The 22295-nt window shown below is 45.3% G+C and overlaps 3 protein-coding genes across 4 annotated transcripts in view; all 3 read left to right on the forward strand.

Annotated features, from left to right (window-relative positions):
• Positions 1-7096: 7096 nt before the first annotated feature.
• LOC135330723 (transcription factor HES-5-like) lies at positions 7097-9051 on the forward strand. The gene is made up of 3 exons (XM_064525425.1): positions 7097-7195; positions 7539-7719; positions 7954-9051. Exons 1-3 carry the CDS (start codon positions 7130-7132, stop codon positions 8217-8219), a joined length of 513 nt encoding a protein of 170 aa, XP_064381495.1. The 5' UTR covers positions 7097-7129; the 3' UTR covers positions 8220-9051.
• A 7266-nt stretch (positions 9052-16317) lies between these two features.
• HES5 (hes family bHLH transcription factor 5) lies at positions 16318-18038 on the forward strand. The gene is made up of 3 exons (XM_026096533.2): positions 16318-16403; positions 16538-16703; positions 16815-18038. Exons 1-3 carry the CDS (start codon positions 16350-16352, stop codon positions 17057-17059), a joined length of 465 nt encoding a protein of 154 aa, XP_025952318.2. The 5' UTR covers positions 16318-16349; the 3' UTR covers positions 17060-18038.
• A 1729-nt stretch (positions 18039-19767) lies between these two features.
• The window catches only part of PANK4 (pantothenate kinase 4 (inactive)), a 28516-nt gene continuing 25988 nt past the window's right edge, over positions 19768-22295 (forward strand). The window contains exon 1 of one of the 2 annotated variants that reach the window (XM_064525424.1): positions 19768-20046. In XM_064525424.1, coding sequence (XP_064381494.1) covers positions 19887-20046 — 160 coding nt within the window. In that variant the 5' untranslated portion in view covers positions 19768-19886. The remainder of the gene's footprint in view (positions 20047-22295) is intronic. The other variant, XM_026096495.2, reaches the window with a different exon arrangement.

A 22295-nucleotide genomic window follows, 5' to 3' on the forward strand; every position in this document is an offset into this window, starting at 1 on the left:
ATACCAGCTAATGAATTCTCAGCGACCTCCTGTGTGAGATAAGGGTATATTATTATCAATGTTTTACAGAGGAAGAAGATGAGGCAGAGAGGGAAAAAAACAGAATATTTCAAATAGCCTATTGGTTGCAATGCTTCTGTTTCCAAGTGACCCATTTGAGATATCTGGTTTGCAAAGATTCTCAACACCCACTTTGGTTTTAACTAACTTTGTCATCTCTGAAAAGGAGCCAGCTCCCTAGCTTGTGGGAGAATTCAGAGTACCTGCCATTACACTTGCAGTCAGGCACCATTCAGATAAACAGATGCAAAAGCGTCTCCTTTGTTCTCAAGTTCAGCAGTGGTTTCTGAAAATGTTATTCGGAACAATATGTTCAAGCCCACGAAATGGCTGAAAAGGAAGATGCACTCAAATGCTCAATCAGGAAATACTGAACTGAATGATCTATTCAATAGAAATGAACTTGATCTCTCTGGAAAGTAAACTAAGCTTTACTCTGTTTATTCGTGCTTCTGGAGATCCATCAAAACCTCAATCTTAAGCTGCAGCTGTCCTCGATCCTCGTGCAGCTCTGTCGGCACCATCTGATTTCGATCAGCTGCCTCGCAGCAGTTCCAATTATTCTAAACCTGGAACTCCTCTGAGGAGAGGGTGCAGTGTGCCCTGAAAGACATGAACTCTCTGTCAAAAACTGCCCTGAGATTACCAGACAATTTCTAGCCCTAGAGACCTGGCCTGGATAAAACCAGTGACTTAGAAAGGAGAAGATCTGTATTGTTTTAGTTACCAAATCCGGTGCTATCTGCAGCCGCAATGTTGGGGGCTGATTGTTGGCTGCATGCAAAAGGTGTCTGCACAGTTTCCTGGTGGCAGCTCCTGGGGACTTTATGCCTGATTCCCAGCACCTAGTGTTGCAAAAAATTACAGGGCACCATTTATGCTATTAACTATTAGGTGATGTTCTGGGGCTCCTGGTCCCACTCCTAATCTTATCCTAGACTGTTTTCTCTAAAGAGTCTGGCTCTGCTTCTTGCATTAGATTCCCTCAATTCTGACATCTGACAATGTGCCAGATGTCACCCTATGGCATAGTGGTGAGGGATCCAGCTCTGCCTTGTATGTCATGTGTGGACCAAGGCTTTCAGTTCACTGTAAGTGTCCCTGTGCTAGTCCTTTGCCTGGCTCAGGGTTATGTTATCCAGCTTTTGAAAAACCCTTTTGTCAAGGCAGCTGCCTGCTTTTAGTGGACATGATATCTTCATTCTTGTGCCAGTAGAACATGTCAAAGATGTTCTTCCACCCTGCAAAACCCACCTGTCCAGCAGGGCGGGATCCCCAAGACACTTTCGGCAGACACACGTCCATCGTGCTCCCCAGCATGGTGACTGACAGCCACTGGGCATGAGAAAGCACAGGCAGCCAGGAGCTCATATCCCGAAAGTCAGCCTGGGCTCAAGGGAGGGGGGAAGTCATGCCAGGGAGGGGCGGGGGGAATTCATTGAGGCATAGGGAAGAATCAGCTTCAGGTTACAAACAAACTTGTTCCCAAGGTTGGAAACCATCAAATCAGGCTCATGGGATGCCAGGAAGGTCTGGGACTATTATCCCCCCACCCCAGCTAAGGCTGAGTAATTTAATATCTGACACATTCACTGTTGCTCCTGTAAGGGGAGAGATGGCTACCTTCCTATCTGTCATGAACGTGTCATTCCCATCTTGTCAGCAAGTTGTTGGGCACCAACCTTAGGAATTGCACTTCTGATTTTAAACCTGGTCCTCTGAAATATTCTCTCTGAAGGATAATTTCTTCCCAAAATGCTTGCCAACACTGTTTGGTAAGTCTTGTGATTCTATCGTGAGACTCATAATACTTACGGCCTTCAATAAGACCACCTCCAAGCAGCATGATTTTAAAAAGACAAAATTAATAGTGTGATCCAAATGTAGTCCAAATGCTCAACAATCAAAAAGCAAATAAAATATCTGTCTGAATACTTTTATTTTGATCAGAAGCATCAAAATGTTTTTCATAAATGTCTATGACTCTCAGCCCATTCCATGATTTCCTGAAGCCGAAATTTTGACATTTGAAAGGCTAGCAATGATGCCAGATCCTCAGAGATGCTGAGCCCATTGTAAAAACTGAGTATCACCAGCTTCCAAAAAAAAAGGATGAAGGAAGTGCATGAACTTAGCAGCCTCTCTGCTGCCTCCAGTCATAGTCAAAAGCTGTTCTTCCTGGGCCAGAGCTGAGAAGGTGATCGACTGATGGGGTCTGGGTATTTCAAAGCGCTTTTTTGGAATTTGTGCTCCCACTGAAGTCACCACTATCTGGGGTGCTTTAGAGTCTCAAAACTGTTTGGTGGTATATGCAAGACAAATGCTGGGTCTCAGAGCTGTTGCTGAGATGGGGAATACTTACATTACTGAGACCACAGCTAACATGGCACTGATTAACATAAATGTAGAGCAAGATGTAACTGAGTTCCCTGACAGAAGCAGGAGGATAGTGTCATGCACAAAATATGCAAGAGTGGCCTTGCCTGCATAATCCTTGCATTAAGCTGAGTAGAAAACATGCACTCACATGTTCTATATGTGCCCCTTTGCCAGCCCGGAGGCTGGAGGAAAGTTTACCCTGCTGCTGCCTATATGTCTATGGATGCCTACAGGAATTCAGTGCTTGGGGCTGGCAGTACAGCCCTGTCATGCAAGCCACTTAAAAGTGCCAGAGAAAAAAAATATTTTCTGTGACTGTCTTATTTGGGTTTTTGAAGGGGTATGGTGGTAAACACATTAACATGGTGGCTCTGGCAAAACCATGCTCCCAGGGCAATGTGTTCCTTTGAGCCATAATTGATTCCTGCCATCAGGCACCAGCCTGCTCTCTCCCAAGGTCAGCACTTTCCCACATCCAACCCCATTATTCCACAGACCATGTCTTTTGTACAACACACTCCAGCTATTCATGTGCAAAGCAGCTGTAATCCCCAGACCTTTCAGAGTCAATATTCCAGGAAATAATAAAACCCTCTTGTGCACCCTGGAATATGCTGAGAGATGACTTGTGGGAATTTCAGCTAGGCAGAAAAATAATAAATGCTTTTTAATTTTTAATTATTTGTAATACTTGCTGTAGGAAGACTGTTTCATTGGTGCATGACTATTTCAGGGTCACCCATGCAAGCAGCTACAGAAATTGCTTTTGCCTCTAACAACCCTGAAAAAGAAGATCGTAGTGTCTCATATGTCAGTTAACAATCAAAGTCCACTTTTCTTCCCTTAAGCATCTGGGAATGACAGTGTATTAAGGATTCCGGATCTAAAGAAAACCTAATTAAAGCAAAGTTAAACTTGTAAAGAATGTACTTTGCAGTAATAAAAGGTCTTTTTTTGCCAGGGTTCTGATGTCTAAAGAAGGCAAGATAGTGCTATGCTAATGACAATTCATGGAATATTTTACATAATAGGTCTAATAACAACACAACCTTTTCCCCTGAAAGGGGCAGATTTCACTACACTTTCACTCTGTTGCTTCAGAGAGCAGAATTAAACTTGACTTTTGAGAGTGGAAGAAGCCCATCCTGAGTAGCAAGTTTTGCAGCAGAAATCTGCAAAGTCTTTCAAGTCTGTGTATATTGTCTTCCACGCCAAACCATTTTTAAACTTATCATCTACTATGTAGAATGTAATATCACTGAAGTGCCCTGAGCAGAATACAATAGGCAGGGTTATATGCACCTGGGGGCTTTGGGAAGAAGGACCTTCATCTGTGACACCAAAGTAAGCAACTGTCACAAGTAAAAAAGTGTCAAAGGGTCATTAAGTATCTCCTCAAATAGACAGCACCCTATGTCTTCACACTTTCTCCAAGAAACCTCTACAGAGTGAATCGCATGATTCTTAAGAAGAGGAAGTGATGTAGTAATACTGCAGGGATTTGAACCTGTAGTGCTAAAATCTAGGGAGGTTAAACATTAGGACATGTCCTCCCAGTAATAGTAAGTTGTGAGTGCAGCACAACACACAGACCCAATAGTTTCATCAAGCATTCAAACATAACAATTTTACCGAAGATGTATCAGCACAGATCATTGCAACAAAAGCCTACTTGAGATGCTGTGTTCTCATTGCTACTGTCTTCCTTGATGATACTGCCACTAGCACAGTGCCTGTGCAAATTAGATCAAAGCTAGCTTGGTCCTAGAAACTCTTTTATTTTTCCTGTGTGCAAGCCTTCCCAAGGATACTAACTACGGGCTGGCCTGAGGAAGAAACCAAAGCCCACCAAAGGTCAGGTTGCACACAGGACAGATCCTGCCAGCTCCCTGCTTCACAGGCAGCTGTGATGACAGAGGGGTATCCCCAGGGAAGAAGCATCTCTGCCAGACTCACAGGTTGCTGTAGATGTCTCCTCTCCTCCCCAAGACAGTGAGAAGAGGCCACCCTTAGCATTTCCACCTGCAGAGAAGTACTATCCCCAGAGCTGTTCCTTCTCCACTTCTTCTCAGAGATGTTCAGCAGTGTCTCCAAGTGGTGCCTCTTCCATCAATGCCAGAAAGGCACATGAGAGCCACTTCAGCCCTGTCCCCACCCCATGCCAAAGGCACAGGCTCAGCTCTTGATTCTAGCAGGGCTCCATGAAAGAGTTTAGCAGTACCACTCTCATGTCCCAGAAGAGCAAACTGAGGCACAGCAAAACAAATAGACTAGCCAGCAATCCCTAAGTCAGCCAGTGTTGCAGCTGAGCTCAGTATTCCCCATGTCTCTGCCCACTTGCCCCGCAATGCCCCTTTCTCTTAGTAAACACAGATCTCTGAAAAACTTGCTGCATGGTAAACCATGCGCTTCTCAGTTTCACTCGGTGAGAAAGCCAGTGAGTTCATGGTGCCTTGACAGAAGTGCAGGCTACACAAAGGAGTTATTAGCACCAGGCTGTGTGGGTTTGAGTTTCTCTGAGTTTCCCATACTTTTCCCCTATTGATAACATTTCTTGTTGGGACAATAGAAGTGTGCCTTGCAGCTACTCACAACATTAGTGACGGTGCTTGAACCTGAATGAATTAAAGGGAAAGAATCCAACTCCCAAAAGACCATCTGGCTAGCCGTTATAATACAGCAAGAAAGGTCAGGGCTACTTCTCAGGAGTTGGGAAAAAGATGCTCTCTGACACCGAAGAGTCTCTTTAACCAGCTTGGTACATGTCTACCTGTCAGCTCCTAGCTTCAAGTCCTGCCACCATCACTCCCTTGCAAGGAAAGAGACTTGTCTGCTGGTTTTCCCATAACACAGGGAATAAAGGGCTCTGAAAACAACATCTGCCCTTAACAAAAAGCTAAGCCCATTCAGGCCCATATAATGAAAACCACGAAGCTGGCTATTTTAGTGACACCCCCCTTCTTCCTGTCAACTGCCCATTAAACTCAGGCTTCAATTCAGGCTTTCAAAGAAATGGTCTTTGGCTTTCTTACCTCACTGCACACTTACCTTCACCATTTCCATTTTCAGCTCCTTAGCCACACTTCTGTGCACCCAGAGCACACTGGGAGAAAACAAGGACGCCTCTGCTTGAGAAACACTACAGACCAGAACTTCAGATGGCAGGAAGCAGCACATTTTTTTTTCTGAGATAGATTCTGGGTTATTTTCAGTGCTGCCTCAAGGACTAAATCTGGACAGAGATTTTTCCAGTCAGACAAAATCAGAGCAGACCTGAAGTGTCCACACAGCTTCATTCTTTTTTCTTTCCTTTAACACAAAAGAAATAGCATTTTAAGCGAAATTTTCATGCAAATACAGGCAGGCATCATTACCCCCATTTTCTAGATGAGAAAACTGAGTGGGGATGACATGCTAATGGTTGCACAGAGAGGTAATGACAGGGACTCCTAGAGCTTATGTTCTGCAAACTACCTACCAGAAGGTCCAGTCTGCAGTGGGACAGTGTGATTCCCCTAGGTCGGATGAGAACAGGGTATGCTGGAAATCTCAGGACAGAAGCAGAACTAACCTCCTTGGTGAGGTCTGACGATGAGCCTCAGCTGCTAAATCCCTTTCCCAACCTGTCTCTGACCTTCCCAATGCCTGGGGCTGCTGAGTTCAATCTGGTGCTATTCTTCAGGCCATCTCAACCACCACACTTGAAAATTTCTGTATGAAAGAGAGAGGGTAGAAAAAGAAAAGAAAGATCCACAGGGGTGACTCGGCATGGGCCCAGTTCTTCTGGAAGGTGCATATATGTCCTGAAGGAAGGCAGTGGGACAGCACTAGTGTAACTGGCTCACGGATCCCAGTGTGTTTAGCATAAACAGGGAAGAGGCAAGCTGAGGTTACAATTTCCATTTACTTCCCATTCGCTATTTGTGAATCAAAACCCACGGGGGTAGGTCTTTGGCTGGCCCAAACCAGAACGGCTATCCACCATCCTGCAGCTCTGACTGTAGATTCTCCACAGCATTTAGAACTGACATGCAAACACACCTGCCATTTCACACTGATAACACTTCGGCTCACCCATTATTGCTGGGAAAACTGTAAGAACTGTATGAGCAAGCACAAACACACACAGACACAGACACAGACACAGACACACACACCATGGTAAAGTGGAGTTGGGAGGGTGGCTGTAAAATGCCCGCTCTAGGAAGAGTAGAGAGCTGGCCCTGATGCTATTGATTTTAACCCTTACAATGTTCCCCTCCTTCTTTTCCCACCTTCCCCCGAAAGCGTGCCTCCTCGGCACTGCAAATGTGATTACCCCTTGCAGGGACTCAGGAATGCAACTGATCCAGACAGACAACCAGCTGTAGGGGCAGTGTTTTCCCAGATCCCCGGGCAGCCCTGCAGAGCCACACTGCACACTCCACCAGTTGGTCTGGGCAGAAGGTTAGTCTCCCTAGGGCATTTACAATCACTGTACCATGCACTAATAGATGCTTCCCCTATTGTTCAGCTGTGTGCCTGGATTGGCTGGACAACTGTGGGAAACACCAGCAATCCTGAGACTCACATATCTCGTGAAACTCTCTGACGTATAAGTAGAGGCTGTCAGTAACTGCCAGAGCATAGTCTTATACTCAGCATAGGATCCCAGCCTGGAGGTCTGCGCCCAGGATTGAGAGCACTAGGAATGGCTCCCAGCAACACTCTTGTGATCTACATGGAGGAGAAACTGCTGCCAAAAGAAAAGAATAAAGTAAGTAGAGCCCTTGTCAGAAAAGGCTGAAAAGCTGGTCTGGGCTCTGTGCAATAAGCCTCCTAACACAAAAATGTCAGTTGTTTGCCTCTACCAAACAAGTATTACACAGAAAAAGCTGAGAAGATGGAAAAAGTGGTCTGGAGGAAGACAAATAGATTAAAGAGAGATAAAGGAGAATACATAGATTTAAAAAGATGAACTTGGGTGGGCAGTGTCTCAAAGCTCTCCTATCAAAAGAAAGCATCTTTGAAACATCTGCTCGTACTGGGGCATGTGTCAGAATGGGAGAGTAGGTCAGCTCTCCAAACATCCCTAACAAACTGCTATGTCTCTTTTACAGCTCAGGAAGCCAGCGGTGGAAAAAATGCGCCGTGACCGGATTAACAGCAGCATTGAGCAGCTGAAACTCCTCCTGGAGAAGGAGTTCCAGAGACTCCAGCCCAATTCCAAGCTGGAAAAAGCCGACATCCTGGAAGTGACTGTCAGCTACCTGAAACAGCAGAGCCAGCTGCAGGACCAAAGTGAGTGCAAATAATGAGTAAACACCATTAAGAGTCTGTTCCCGCAGGCCTTTGCTCTCCTGCATAGTCCTGGCCCTTGAGAAATGCAGGGGATATAACACACCAAGTCTAGCCGCATGAGCAAGGCCTTACTGGATCAGGCTCTTAAAAGAAACCTTATGCACAAATTCTCACAGCCCCATGATTTGGTCATGACATTAACCCATTGGATTTGCTTCCTTCTTTCCTGTCTAGCATTCATTCACAAGAATCCGGAGCAGGACTTTAACAGTGGATACCTGAGGTGCCTCAAGGAAGCTCTGCATTTTCTGTCCTACTATGAACCTAAGAAGGAAACTCAGGCCCAGCTAATCAAGCATTTCTGCAAAGTTCAGATGGGTCCAGATGTCATGTACTCTTCTGCTCCACGTAGTCTACCTCTGTTGCCCTGTCTGTTTGCCAGAAAGCACCCTGCCCAGAAAACTGTGGCTGCTGCTTCTACCATCTGGAGACCCTGGTAGACCTGCTGATGGACTTCGCTTTGTTACTGTGTGTTTTGCTACAAAAACTAGAGGGACCTCTGGTATAATAGTTCCTCTTTAAAGTAGGAAACATAGCTTTCCAAAGGTGGGAGGGGGGAGGTTATTGTTTTTCTGTCATGAGAAATAAGGGTCACTAATTAGTTTCCCTTCATAGTGAAGGATTTCATTTGTATCTTGCAGCAAAGTTGCTGCTCTTATGGGTGGCTCCTAGCCAAAGAGAGGACAAAGTCCTGTGGGGATTTAGAAAGCAAATGTCCTTTGGTTTCTATCACACTTTTGTTTGACAAGGTTGTCAAGCCTGTGGCTGTGGCTGTCAATGGAAATCTTTCAACCGACTCGCTGGGTCACTGGTTCAAGTGCTCTTTTGTCTCTAGATAATGGATTGACCTTCCTAAAGAAGGTGCATTTTGGAGGATGCATTTTGTATCATAAAGAGAGCATTGAGCCTTTACCTTTTAAGTGAAAGATGTTATTCGGAAATGCTGATTCTTCTAAAGTTCCTGTCCTATTTTTAGTATACCTTCTTACAGAAAGTTATTATGGTAACAGATTACTGTAGGAAAATTTTCTTAATGTCCAGCATGTGCTGCTCTCAGCTGAGGGATAATTGATGCCTTTTGTAAAGGAGGTACTTCTGATACATCTTAAGGAAAAGGGAGAGGAGGGGAGGCAAAGAGTACTGTACAGTCATTCACTAAACATGCTGCAGAGCTTAAAAAGCTTTTATAAAGTTGTGATGTATTCATCCTGTGTGATGTTCAACTTTGGTTTTTTCACTGTACAAGTCAATAAAAATGTTCTTTGTCATTAATGCTTTTGTATGAAATGATTAAAATGAATAATACTCCTGGATTAAATGTTGCATGTGGACTTCTGCAGCGAGGAAGCTATCAGGTGATGTCATGTTTCTGAGCCTTCATCCCAGTGCATAGCTTCATATTTGTGAATTCCATTTGGCAGAATGGGATTTTAGATCCGGCAAAATAGTAACCCTCAGAAAAGCTATCAAAAGTAAAAATAGGGGTGAAATTAAGTGAAATACCAAGTGGTGTGACCCCAGATATTTAACAGCAACCTGTTCAGACTTCAGCAAATCACCAGTTTCACAGCCAGTTTATTTCCCTCTCTCCCCTGTTAATTTGTCCAACTTGTGTTCAGAGATTTATGCTCTCTGTCCATACAGGAGATGATAACACGCAAAATTCCTAAAAGCTTCTAATTAACTTCTTTCCAATATTTTGGCACCTGACTCTGCTTGGGGACTCTCTCTTGCTTCTTTGAAATGAAAGGGTGAGCTAGTTCTTGCAGTCTTTTAATTTTCACTCCTTCTGTTACCTAAACACACATTCTGTCAGGTAACAGTAAGATTTTTTTGCCTTTTTTTTTTTAAGTGAAACTTGTCCACATATGGCTAAAAATATACAGAACTTGAGAACAAACAATAATTGAAACAGCATTTCCTCTCCCAAACTATTTCTCAATTATCTTCTTTTCTTGGAACTTTTTATTCTCTTTCTGTGACATCCACCTAAGGGTCTAAAACGCAAAGATGATCACCAGCAAATATGGCTTACACCTTGGAAATGTCCATTCCTAACTCTGCTAGCAGTCTGCTGAGTGATGCAAAGCAGATCTCTCCCTCATCTGTAAAAACTGGATAGTAATATTGCCTTACCCTTTGTAAAGCTCTTTTGCCTATACATAAAAGAGATGTTAAACAGTTATCAGATAGCAGGAGCGTTGTGCCTTCACAGCACATCAGATATTTCTAGCTGTGGTTAATTTTCCTCAGAGATGTTCGGTCACACTCCACCAGGCTTTCGAGATTTTTCTACCCAACCTGTTGCAGAGATGGTCTTGCTGTCAGGTATCTTTTAAACGATCCTCCCTTGAGTTTTTCGCGCCACTTCAACTTAGAAAACAAACCCAATATATCCTCTGAAACGGAGGTTTACAACAGTCTGCCTACGGTGCTTGCACCGGCTGAGTGGCACGAGCGAAGGAAACGCTGACCCTCCTGTGACTCGCCAAGAGCGGCCCTGCAGCGCCCGTGGGCAGCCTCAGACCGAGCCCTGTCAGGCTGCTCACCAGCTCCCTACCAGACGGGCCCCACGCTGCCCTCTCCCGAGGATTAAGTCAGCCACACTCCAACGATGGGAGAAAAATTAGCAGCTGCAGTAGGGGAATGTGCTTGTCCTTCTCCTGCCCAGCTACACACAGAGAGCTTGCAAAGAAATAAACAGCGAAAAAGGGATTCAGAAGGCATTTTTGGAGGCAGGAAGAAGAGCACAAAAGGGGGATCCTAAAGCCAGCCTTGGAGCACCTTAATCACCAACAGTCTCTCCAAAACACAGCATTTTCCACAATAACACTCACTCTGTTTTCCCTTGAAGAGTTCCTGTTCCTTGATCAGTGAGAATGCTTCACCTTTTACTTTCCCATCTTTTCAAAGTAAAATAAATTTGCACAATCAGTTCACAATATTATTATTATCTAACCACAATAACACACCGATTTGCATATATGATAGAGAAACCTCTCATTCTTTCAGAGATATAGTAATAGCATAAAACACCTCTGACCAACCACCCCACTCCCTTCAGATTCCCTAGAAGTACCCTTGAAAAACTTCATTTCTAGCATATGCTTTTTCCCTTAAACCCGAAGAAACCTAATACATCTGGTTTTGTCAAACAGCTGCATAGCTAAGCACTAAACAAACTCAGATCTGCTTAGCTGACAAGAGCAAACGGTCCTGACTGCTCCTGGCCAATCTTCACGTGCCTTGTGGTGAAGCCCTTTGGCATACAACGCCAGCCAGCTCAAGAACCTGAGGCTCTACCTCACTGAGGTTACACGGATCCCTTTGGTTATTACTGTACCCTGAATGCATGAGCTGTTTGAGTGCTCTTCATCTGACTGGGAATGCAGTACATTTACGCTTTTGTACAGTTCTGCAATTCATCAGGGGCTGATCCCGATGCTGCAAATAGATTAGCTCTTCAGAGAAGATATTTGTAGATTTAGTGGTTGCTTAGTGATCAGGAAAAAGCCACTCCACCTTGCTGCACTCAGCTTGTCTTTGTCAACTAGTGCAAGCTTCTGAATACCAGTGAAATCCAAGCTGTTCATCCTTATCTATGTATTTTTAACTCAAACCTAATTAATGTGGTATACAGATAGGGGGAAGAAATTCCTTTGGGGCAATTCAGACTCAGTAGAAATGCAGCCTGTCCCAAAGCATACTTTGTTCTGACTATACACCATAGAGGCAAGGAGTAGAGCCACGCACCGCGTGATGGCGTGGGGTAGTCTGCTGCTATTATGAGGACAGGTGTCTTATGCAGCTAGTGTATTACAGCCCAGGTAAACTATGTTGCAGACCCTTGCTAATATTGGAATTGCAGCATCAGCAGTCTGTTTAAAAATCACCAAGGAAAAGAGAAAAGGAAACCAAAGAAGAGCCACACACACTTTGAAGACAGTTAGATCTGAAGCCAGTCCCCCTAGTCCTAGGCTAAAAGAGGAACAAGGCAAAAAAATGACAACTCATGTGAGATCACGATCAGGCCATAAAGCCCAGGACCCCTGCCAGCCATGTTGGCATCAATCCAGACAGACACTGCTGCTGACATTCAAACCTCAGGGTCTTACTCTCATTTACACTGGAGCCATATTACATTACTCTGGTTATAGTGGGGCAGTTGATCATGCTTGGCTGTTAGCATACATGAGATTCAGACCTACTGTTTGCAGAAACGGTGTAAGGCAGAGAAACAGTAAGGTCTTGCTTTCGGCCCTGCTTTCTTCATGGAGAGGAGAATCCAAATCCCACCAGAAAGTCTCCCATTTGCTCCAGGCAGTCTGATCCACGGCTGGTGCAAGCGCAGCACTTCTGGTTTGGGCCAGCCAAAGACCTACCCCTGTGGGCTTTGATTCGCCAGTTACTTGTGAGCTAAAATCCAGACCTCCAGTTTCACCAGTCTTAGCAAAGCAAAGGTTAGGTTTACAATTTATTAATTATTATCACTTATAATAATTGGATGCAAAGCTTCCTATGCTGCTCTCTCCCTTGGGGTGACTCTCCCCTGCTCCAACACATTCCCACCCTTAGGGAAGAAGATGTTTATTATGCTGATCCCACAGCCCAGGAATACTCTCCTGACAAAGCCCCTATTAACCTCAGAGTGTGGGCCCGAGTTTCTCAGAGTTTCCCACACTTTCTTCCCTATTTATGACATTCAAATGGAGCACAAAGGAAGCGTGCCTCACAACAACCCACATTAGTGACGCTCTTTGGCTCCGCATTGTGACGTCCAGCAATTCCTGTCCCGATAGACCATCTGGAGAGCTATTTTCCCAAGGAGCACATTGATCAATCAGTATTATCTGAGGCCTTTTAAAACTTGGGAATGTTATGGTCTTCGACACTAAATAGGTGTTCCAAGAGAGGTTGTCAGATAGATTCTAAACCATTTAAGGAAGGCACAGAAAAAACAAAATTATAATTATTTCTTTAAAAATACCATCTAGAGTATTTGCGAGACAGGCTGACATAAATGTAGGAAATGGTCTAAAATAAAAATGCTTTAAAAGTGACATAGAAAGGAAAGCTTTAAGCCATCGAGTTGTGCGCTATAAGTACAGCCCTAGAGGTATGAGCGCTGTTTTTTAAATCTACAAAACTGAGACAGTGAAATGCTGGTTTCCTGTACTCTACTCTGACAGACCATCTTCCTCCAGACCCGTTAGCCACATCACAACACACTGGGTCCACCTCCACAGAAAGCTAAGTATCAGATGGGCTAAGAAAGCTGCCAGTTAGTATTACCAGTAGTGATAGCTTTTATGATAACAGTGTGCACAGTAGGTCTGTACCCGAGCTGAGACCTCCACCTGCAATCCGCAGGCAGAGAGCTCCACAGCTCAGTATCAATTTCCTAGGCTAGAGTTCTTCCAGCTGTTTTGATTTATGGACTATAATGAATGCAAGCCTGCTGGTTATAATCTTGGGGTTGGTTAGTTACCTTTGCCAGATCCTTTGAGGTTGTCCCTCAACTCAAAGCAAGTGTTTGTGACACGTCACGTAGTCAGCTCTAAATGCTTGGCAAATTTAGTGGCTTGTTTCTTTTAATACTTCATGCCAGACACAAGGAAACCACCAATTCAGAGCCTCAGACAATCAATCTTTCCTTCTGGCACTGCAGTGACAGTCAGTGAGAGTCACAAACTCCTCCCACAAATATGAAGGACAGTGACAAGGATTGGATTTGGATCAGAAACGTGTTCCAGTGGGACAGACTATTGCTCTGATAGCTCTATTTCAAAAGAGTCAAAACTGAACAAACTAGTTACAGACTTTTTAATAAGGAGCTACAGAATTGCCCACAGCACAGAGGTTTTTTCCCTCCCTGAAGTCCTTACAGAGAATGCATACTACACCCACTTCCATAAAGACTGCATTCTAGGGGCAGCCTTGCCCTGGAGAATTTAGTATCCTGAAACACTAGCTGAGAAATAGCTTGTTGCCATTATGTTTTTAGGCCTCAATAAGGCAGTCGAAGCAAACTGGAAAAGAATGATTTGTTTCTCTTTTATTCATTAACAGTATACAGAGCATAGGTGGAGTGGGCAAGGGAGAAGCTGAAGAGTTGCTATCTTTTCAACTGGTGAGACAGAGGAAGAGAAGCTGGGAGTTTGTAAGCCCAGACAGCTGTTGTTTTGTGCACGCCCTGCAAAGCAGCTTGCCTGGTTTACTATTCACATCAGATGGTATGAATCCACAGTTCTGAGGGTTTCCCACACATCATTCCATTCACAGTGTTAAACTGTTCACAAAAGAAGTGTGCCTCTGCGGCTCCTCAGTAGAAAGCTAATGCTTGCTGCACCATCTGCCCAGCACTTGAAGGAAGGGATAATGCTTTAATCAGTGAGAGCTGGTTTAGCCCTTTGGAGTCCAGGAACATTGTGTTGGGAATAGGATGGCAGTGTTTAAAACCACTCATGCCATATTTCCAGAACTGAAAATTGGGTTAAAGCTTTTCTCCCACTTCACCATGCCCTTTGCTGCTGCAGACATATCCCTTCCCATCTGCTGAGTGGCAGGACTTGCTGTACAGTTCATCTGATGTGCTCCCTGAGACAGATGCACAAAGTCCTGTGCTTGACTTTGATGTCCCATAAAGTACAAGTATATGCAGCCAGGGATTGCCTGGGATGCAAGTAATAACTGCCAATTCCAAGCTGACAAAATCATTCAGGGAACAGTTTTTCAATAGGACTCATGCACTCTCCTCATTTACAGGTTTTTGACAAGCATTAACATTTAAAATCATTACACCCTAAATGAGCCATCTAAATGTAAAATGTCTTTGGGCTGGAGAAGAAGGAGGGGAGAATGGCTGACCTATGAAACTCACTGCCACAAGAAGCCAGGAGTTAAAAAGGGCTTTGTAAGCCTCATTTTAATAACTAGTTATAAACTTTGCAGAATCATATCCTTTCGTGCAACATTTGTCCTTGCAACAAGCCAGTGGGTCCTGGAACATGTTGCTATCCACGTACCCACAGATAAAGGTTTCGGCCATGGCTTATAGGCAGGGATGCTGAGGGCAGGTCAGACAAGCTGATCTCAGCTGACACAGTGAAATGAAAGATTTCCTTTCCATTTTGAAAGGCTATTACAGGAACTAGAGAGGGCTTTCATAAATATAGTACTGAGAAACAAATACTCAAAAAACTAACATCCCCAACATGCTAGCGTGTTAGTGGTGATCTAGATTTATTCCCTGTCCTTGGAGCTAGCCTCTGACCATAGAAAATGTATTAAGGAAAAAAGAAAGTTATGTTCATCCAGGACTCCCCTTAGGCCAATAGCGCTCTGTAAACTACAGTTCAGATACATGTACCACAAAGCGTAACTGGGAAATTTGTCAATACAAGGCTTCACATGCCTGCCTGACAGGTCCTGAAGGAGACCAGCTAAGTATTGAATCATGCTTGGGGGGCAGTAGACTTCAGTAGGCAACCTAGAACAGCCTGGAAAAACATCTCCAAATATTAGCGTTAGCCCTGGATCCAAACTGGTCCTTTCTACTTTATTACTTGCATTCAGTGCAATACACATGTCAAATATACAGAGAAAGCCCAAGATAGAATGGAGTCACAGGATACCCTAGCAGCTGTATTCCCATTCTACAAACAGGATAACACAAGCAAAGTAATAGATAAGAACCACCTTCTCACCGGATTTCAGTTGTCTGTTTGTAAAGGGAGAATTTATCTAGGTGTTTTACTTGGATGCTCAGGACCAAGAGAACAGTGAGGTGTTGTTCGCAATGGCTTGGAAAGTGTCATGAGATTAAATAGAGCAGGTCTGGGAAAGGCATCATAATCAATACACATCACAGGCTGCCATTGGAGAGCCCAGATGACCCAGACAAAAGCAAAAAAGAGTCACATAAGTATTTAAACAAATGGAGAGGAAAACATTTCAAGTACATCTTAGAGCAAATTGTTCTACCGTTTCTGTCTCTTGATTTTAATCACTAGTTGCCTGAAAATTATCTGATACTGTATTGCTCTAAGCATGGTTTAATGTCAATGAACGGGTTTAGTCCCTCTCGTTCTGCATCTTTTCCTTTTTAGCCCCTCTTCTGGTCATGGGGACAGACCATTTTCTCTTCCTGAGATCTGTCTTCTGTGCTTAATTTCCTCACAGCCTGGGAAAAGGCAGCATATTGAGATGTTGACGTTCCCAGCTTCAGGCAGAAGTTTGATTATAATGATGGCAAACACTTTCCCACGTTCTTACCCCAGCACCGTAAGACCAAGCCCTATTGTGTCACACACTCCCTGGTCCACCTGCTCCTTTGGGAGCAGGGCATTATCCCCAGGCAATTCGCAGTCAATTTACCATGCTGTAATAGATGCTTTCTCTATTGTCCCAGGGCATGCATGGATTGGCTATCAACTGTGGGAAACTCCAAGTAGCTTAGGACCCATACATTTCTATGCAGCTACTGTGTATAAATAGAGGCGCTCTCAGCTCTCTTCACCACTGGCTAACTTGCAAGCTCTGAATTAACACTGACACTGAACACGTGGATAATGGCACCCAATGCTCTCTCCCTGGAAATCCTAACACCCAAGGAAAAGAACAGAGTAAGTATCCATCAGTCCCTGTGACTGCAAGGGCAAATAGCTGAGGAGAGCTGACCCTCTTCAGCGAAAGGTTAATAGAGATGAGAAGGAAAATGTCCTGTTGCTAACTGTCCTCTTCCTGCTTTGTGTTACAGCTCAGGAAGCCAATTGTAGAGAAACTGCGTCGTGACCGAATTAACAGCAGCATTGAGCAGCTGAAACTGCTCTTGGAGAAGGAGTTCCAGAGACTCCAGCCCAACTCCAAGCTGGAGAAAGCCGACATCCTGGAAATGACTGTCAGCTACCTGAAATACAGCCAAGGTGAGTACAACCTCCTCTGGATCTGAGTAATTCATGCTTGCTGTCATTACCATTGGGCCGTTACTCCAGCCTGGATCTGCCTAACACTTCTCTTCTCTTCCGCTCTTTCAGCATCTTCCAAAAGCCTACAGCAGGATTATAGTGAAGGGTATGCCTGGTGCCTCAAAGAAGCTCTGCAATTCTTGTCTCTTCATTCAGCAAACACAGAAACTCAAATGAAACTGCTCTACCATTTCCAGAGGTCACAAGCAATACCCAAGGACTCTGGTTCATCTTCTGTGCCCACTTCCACCCACCAGCCCTCTGCAAAACAAGCAGCACTGAAACCCTCCTGCAACCTCTGGAGGCCTTGGTAGGCCAGGAGTACTCTTGCTGTGTTTCTGCACATGTGCTTGTATTCCAGAGGAGCTTGTGACTTTCTGTAGAAGTCCCCTCACTCCTCTCATGAGTAGGGAAGAATGTTTTCCTTTTACAGAGAATTGTTTTGCTTGGATGTCTGTTTCCCATCTTCCAGAAGGACAGAAATGTTCCCACCACATGGAGAGAAAGTTATTCTAAAAGAATGTGTGACATAATCCTCTTGCGAGGCTGACCAAGAGTTGTTCAGAGAGGAACACTGGTTGCTCTTAACCTTGGTGAGGTTGTATATGTATGTCTGTTTAGAAAGCAGTAACTTCTCAGAAGTTCGGGCTAGCATCTTCAAAGGTGTCCATTCAGTAGGAGCTCTTTCGTCTGACCTGCCCACTTGAGACTCCTGACTACTCTAAACTATCCACACCTGTACTGCCAGGCTGCAGCTGTAGCCACGGGGGCCCAAGGTGTCTCAAGCAGAGCAGTCAGTCTAACTGGACACATTTGGGAATCTAGCTCTTCTGTGGGTGCCATAGTGGGGTCTATAATATTTGTAGATCATACTGAGTGTGCTTGGAAAAAGGTTAAACCGTAATTCAAACTATGTAGAGGAAATTCCTCAGGAGGTCTTGCTCGCAAAAGCTGAGTGTTATTTGTGAGGTTCAGGATACGTATGCCTTTTATAAAGGCAACAGCTCATTTTATATCCTTATAGGAAAGAAAGTTACGGCCTGCGCTGTTGATTTTACAAGTATTTATCAAAGTCTTTTATGAAAGGCAGGTGTACAAATTATATTTATTTTTTTGGTATCCCACAACTGGAGGAGAATGTAAATTCACTGTTGTCCTTGGAGGATACTATGACTGACATGTTATATGTGAGCTGCACCTATTGTATAACTTATGTGAGATATTATCTTGAACTTCAGAATTTGCAGGAACTTAGAACAGAACAAAATAAATAAAAATATAGTTAATAAATCCAGCAAATTATTCTTTCTTGAGTAGTTCACATAGCTGATGTCCCTGGGGTGCATGGTTTGCCCCCATCTTGTGGACTAGAGGACATAAGACAGAGATTGCAGTAAAAGAAAAAAGATATTCAGAACTAGTGTCTAAGTGCCTCATCTGTTTTGTGTCCAGTTTGAAATCCCTGCAACGGCGTTCTCCAAAGCCAAGAACTACACAGCTCAAATTATCACACCCTAGCTCTCTCCACATGAGATAAAACTTGTGGCACCTCAAACCACAAATTCTTTGGAAATTTAGAGCCAAGGGACTTGCCAAGAAAGGCCACAGCAAAGGTGAACTCAGGAAATCTTATGGCTCAGTCCCAAACACAGAAAACACATTTGGTTAATAGATGAAGTTTGTTAAGGCACTTCATGCTACATTTCATGTTCCCATGACATGTAGCTGAGCCACTAAAACATCCAAAATGCAGAGAATGTAAATCTACAGTTTTCCATCTAAAGGGGAGATATTTATAGCTGCTCAGTGCACTTGTGTGTGTATATATGTGCATTAGCATATATGGGGCATGAGACAACGGATATTAAAAGCAGTGTTGCCCTGAGTAGCTGCAGGCATAACAGAAAGACTCTTAGGGGATCACAGACTTTAAAGCCTCTTGTTGGGTGTGATGCTGTCCAACTGCTAGAGCACGGAACTAGAAAACAGTTCTCTTGCTGCCTCTGTCAAATATTGTATAACTTTGGCAGCATCTTTTCACCCATCTGGGTCCCATTTCTCCATGTGAGACATGTTGAGTGACCTCTGTCTACAGAAATCTATAAAACACACTGATGGGAAAAAATAAACCCTACACACAGAGTAGATATTTTTATTCAAAAGGTAATGCTTTGCTCAGCAGCAGGTTGACACCTGGGAGCTCCTAGGCCTCACAACACTTTTTCTATCGCCTGTATTTACTTTTGCAAACCTGCTGCTGCTCCTTCTCATTGAAGTGCTGCGTATCAGAGATGCAGAATGCCAAAAGGAGTTAAGCAGGAAGCTAGGCTTGCAGGATTGCACCACAGGCAGAGACATGAGACTGTCGGTCAGCCCTCATCAGTGAGCACCCAAGTGCTACTTGAACTCTCTGCACTGCATTTCTAAGGTGACTCACAGCCAACCTCTTCTTTTCTCACTTGGAAATATTATTCACATTTCCAGTCATATTTGTGGTGTGACATTCAGCCTGGCACCCCGCTGCTGCAGCAGCGAGTGGCGCCGTGCTGCCTGGTGGGCCCCCAGAAGTCGCGGAAGCGTGCAAAAAGAAGAACCAAGGAAGGGCTTTGCACACTCGCACACTCATGCATGCATACTCACACGCCCTCCCATGCTCACACAGTCACACACATACCCAGACTCAGAAATGCACTCACACAAACATGCACTCACAGTCACATATACACACATTCAGTCTCACAGACGCACTCACACACACGCACTCACAGAGACCCTTGTAAATGAACTCATGCACTCACACTCAGAAACACACACAAATGCACATATGCGCACACACCCACTCACCTACTCTCGCGCGCACACATATGCACGCACACACACGCAGGTACACACAGATGTACACACAGGTGCGCACACACGCGCACATGCATGCACGCACGCACGCTCGCTCGCTCGCTCGCTCCCTCCCTCCCTCCTTCCTTCCTTCCTTCCTTCCTTCCTTCCTTCCTTCCTTCCTTCCTTCCTTCCTTCCCGCAGGAGTTTCCCTCACCTGCCCAGCGGCCACCGCCCCAAGCTCCCGCCTCGTTCGCATAATCTATGCGTTGGCCTTATTAGTATGTAAATATATGCGCATACATTTGCATGCCGATGAGGTCAAGCAAAGAGTGGGTTGCGATCAAAATGGCGGAGCGGGGCGGGCGAGGTAGCGGCGGTCATGGCAGCCTGGACAAGAGCATCACCCTTCCGCCTGACGAAATCTTTCGCAATTTGGAGAACGCCAAGCGTTTCGCCATAGACATCGGTAACCGGGCGGGAATCGCGGGGCGGAGGAGGCAAAGAAGGGGGGGGCGACGGCCGAGGGACGGGCGGCGGCGGCGGCTCTCGTCCGCCGAGGGGACTCGTCGGGGACGGGCAGCCTGTCGGAGCGCGGGGCATGCTGGGAAGTGCAGTCCCTTGGGGCGCCTCGGCCAGCGCGGGGTACTAGGAGCTCACTACAGCTCCCGGCAGGCGCCGCGGCGGAGTAGCGGCGCGGGGCACGGCGGGACTGGAAGTCTCGCAGCCCTGCGGTGGCAAGGCGGAGGTGGGGAGCGGCACTACAAGCCCCAACATGCCGCTCGCGGCTGTTAACGGGCCGCTGAGGTAAGTAGATCAGAGACAGCCCGGGGCTGCCCTTGGCGGCGAAGAGGGGAGAGAAAATCCTGTGGGGCCGAGGCGGCCGCACGGATGGCGAGGCGGTGGGGTAGAGGGCTGCCGTGCCCGCGAGGGGCTGCTGCCGGAGAAGACGCGGTGCCGTGAGCAGGGGCGGCTCCCTTCTCAGCGGGGCTTTGGGGGGGCAGCCGCGCCTCCCCGGAGCTGGACAGCGCCCCGGGCGAGAGGGCGAGGCCGCGGGACTAGGCCCAGCCGCGGAGGAGCTCTGCGGAGCCCCCTGGGCCCGGCCCGAGCCCCGCGGCTGATGCTTGTCCCTGGCCGCGGTGAGGGCCTGGGGCGCGAGAGGGCGGTGCGCTGTGTGGGCGCTTCCGTGCCCCTGAGGCAGGCCTCGAAGAAGAAGCGGGGCTAGGGCAAGACTGCTGTTTGCCCTGCTCTGGCAGAGCAGGGTGGCTGCAGAGGAGATGGGTGGGTTTGACTTGGGTGCGGGGGGCTATAGCAGTAGCACGCTAGGCTGGTTTACTGTAGTCACGTGGTGAAACATCCCATGTCCTATGCCTGGACCTGAGAATGAGACAGACCTGGGGGGACAACGGCCTGCACTAAGGGTATGCAGCAGTGCACATCAGAAAGTGAGAGCTGGGCGCCACAGCCCACCAGCAGAGTGTTGTGCTGGTGTGGTGGGCCATTTTAGGATGCAGCTGAATTTGTTCCCATATCTGAGCAAAGCCAGTTGATGATATTTCAACCTGTGCAAAGATGGGCGCTCATTGTTCTAGGCAGATCAGTGAAACCAAAAATGCCAGTTCATACATTTTGCTCCTGTTTTGCAATTAGTAGGTCAGTGAAACTACTTGGTAAGAACCCAGATCAACAGTTTTTTGCATTCAGCACTGGCTGCTATAATGGTGTATCACTGTGCGATATGGTCATCCTGTTGCAAGCTTCCATTAGTCCTCTGGTCCAGTTTGCTCTGTTGGGTGCTATGGATTTACTGTGTGTAAGGAGGAATATATGCACCATAATATATAACCTTGTTATTATATCACAGGTATACTTAGCTCCTTCCAAAGGTAGTCACTTATTTCATGTTTGTTAAAATGAGAGTTAGAATTAGCTCTTTCAGTGGGTCAGAGTGGAACTAGAGTTGTAGGATTAATTGTAAACCTTGGTTATATGTCTCAGCTGGTGTCCTGAATGGACTTTTAAGTCAAAATACTGGGGGAGGGAGTGGAGAAAGCGTAAAACGTAGCTAAATGGATTCATACTTTACATACCATTTATCTGATAATAAATTAACTGCTAAAGGGCACCTGCATTTAGTATTATTGGTGTTGTACAAACACTATTACATTTCAGGACAAGTTTGGTGATTCCCCGACTTAGCGGTTTGGAAAGAAGCTATTCATCATAGCACAGAACTATTCAGCTTAAAAAAAAACAAAAAACAAAACAAAAAAACCCACACCACTCTTTAAACAATGAGCCAGCGGAACACAACAGTTTGGGTTTTGTTCACCAGAAACTTTAACGTATTGGCTGGTGCACTGAAACAAATATCTGAGGTGAGGAATACTTTATTGCTTTTGTTTCTATAAATGTCTGTCAGTGATCATTTGCAACTGACCTCAGGCAGATTTAGCTTAAAATTCCTGATGGAAGCCTTATATTTGTCCCCAAATGTTGCAAAAATTTTCATGTTTATTTGAGCATTATTGAAGGGATGAGAGTACTATTATATATGTAAAATTAGCTAGTGCTTATAGCTTTACCTTTCACTTGCCTACACTGCATTTCTTGATTACAGTTGTTTGTAAGGCAGCAGAGTTTAGAAACACTAAGCTTAGTTAGTATGTTATGACTTTGCCAACTTTTTACTTACTGTTGGGACTTTGGTTTTAACTG

The sequence above is a fragment of the Dromaius novaehollandiae genome, chromosome 24, assembly GCF_036370855.1.
Source record: "Dromaius novaehollandiae isolate bDroNov1 chromosome 24, bDroNov1.hap1, whole genome shotgun sequence".
NCBI classification, from domain to species: Eukaryota; Metazoa; Chordata; class Aves; order Casuariiformes; family Dromaiidae; genus Dromaius; species Dromaius novaehollandiae.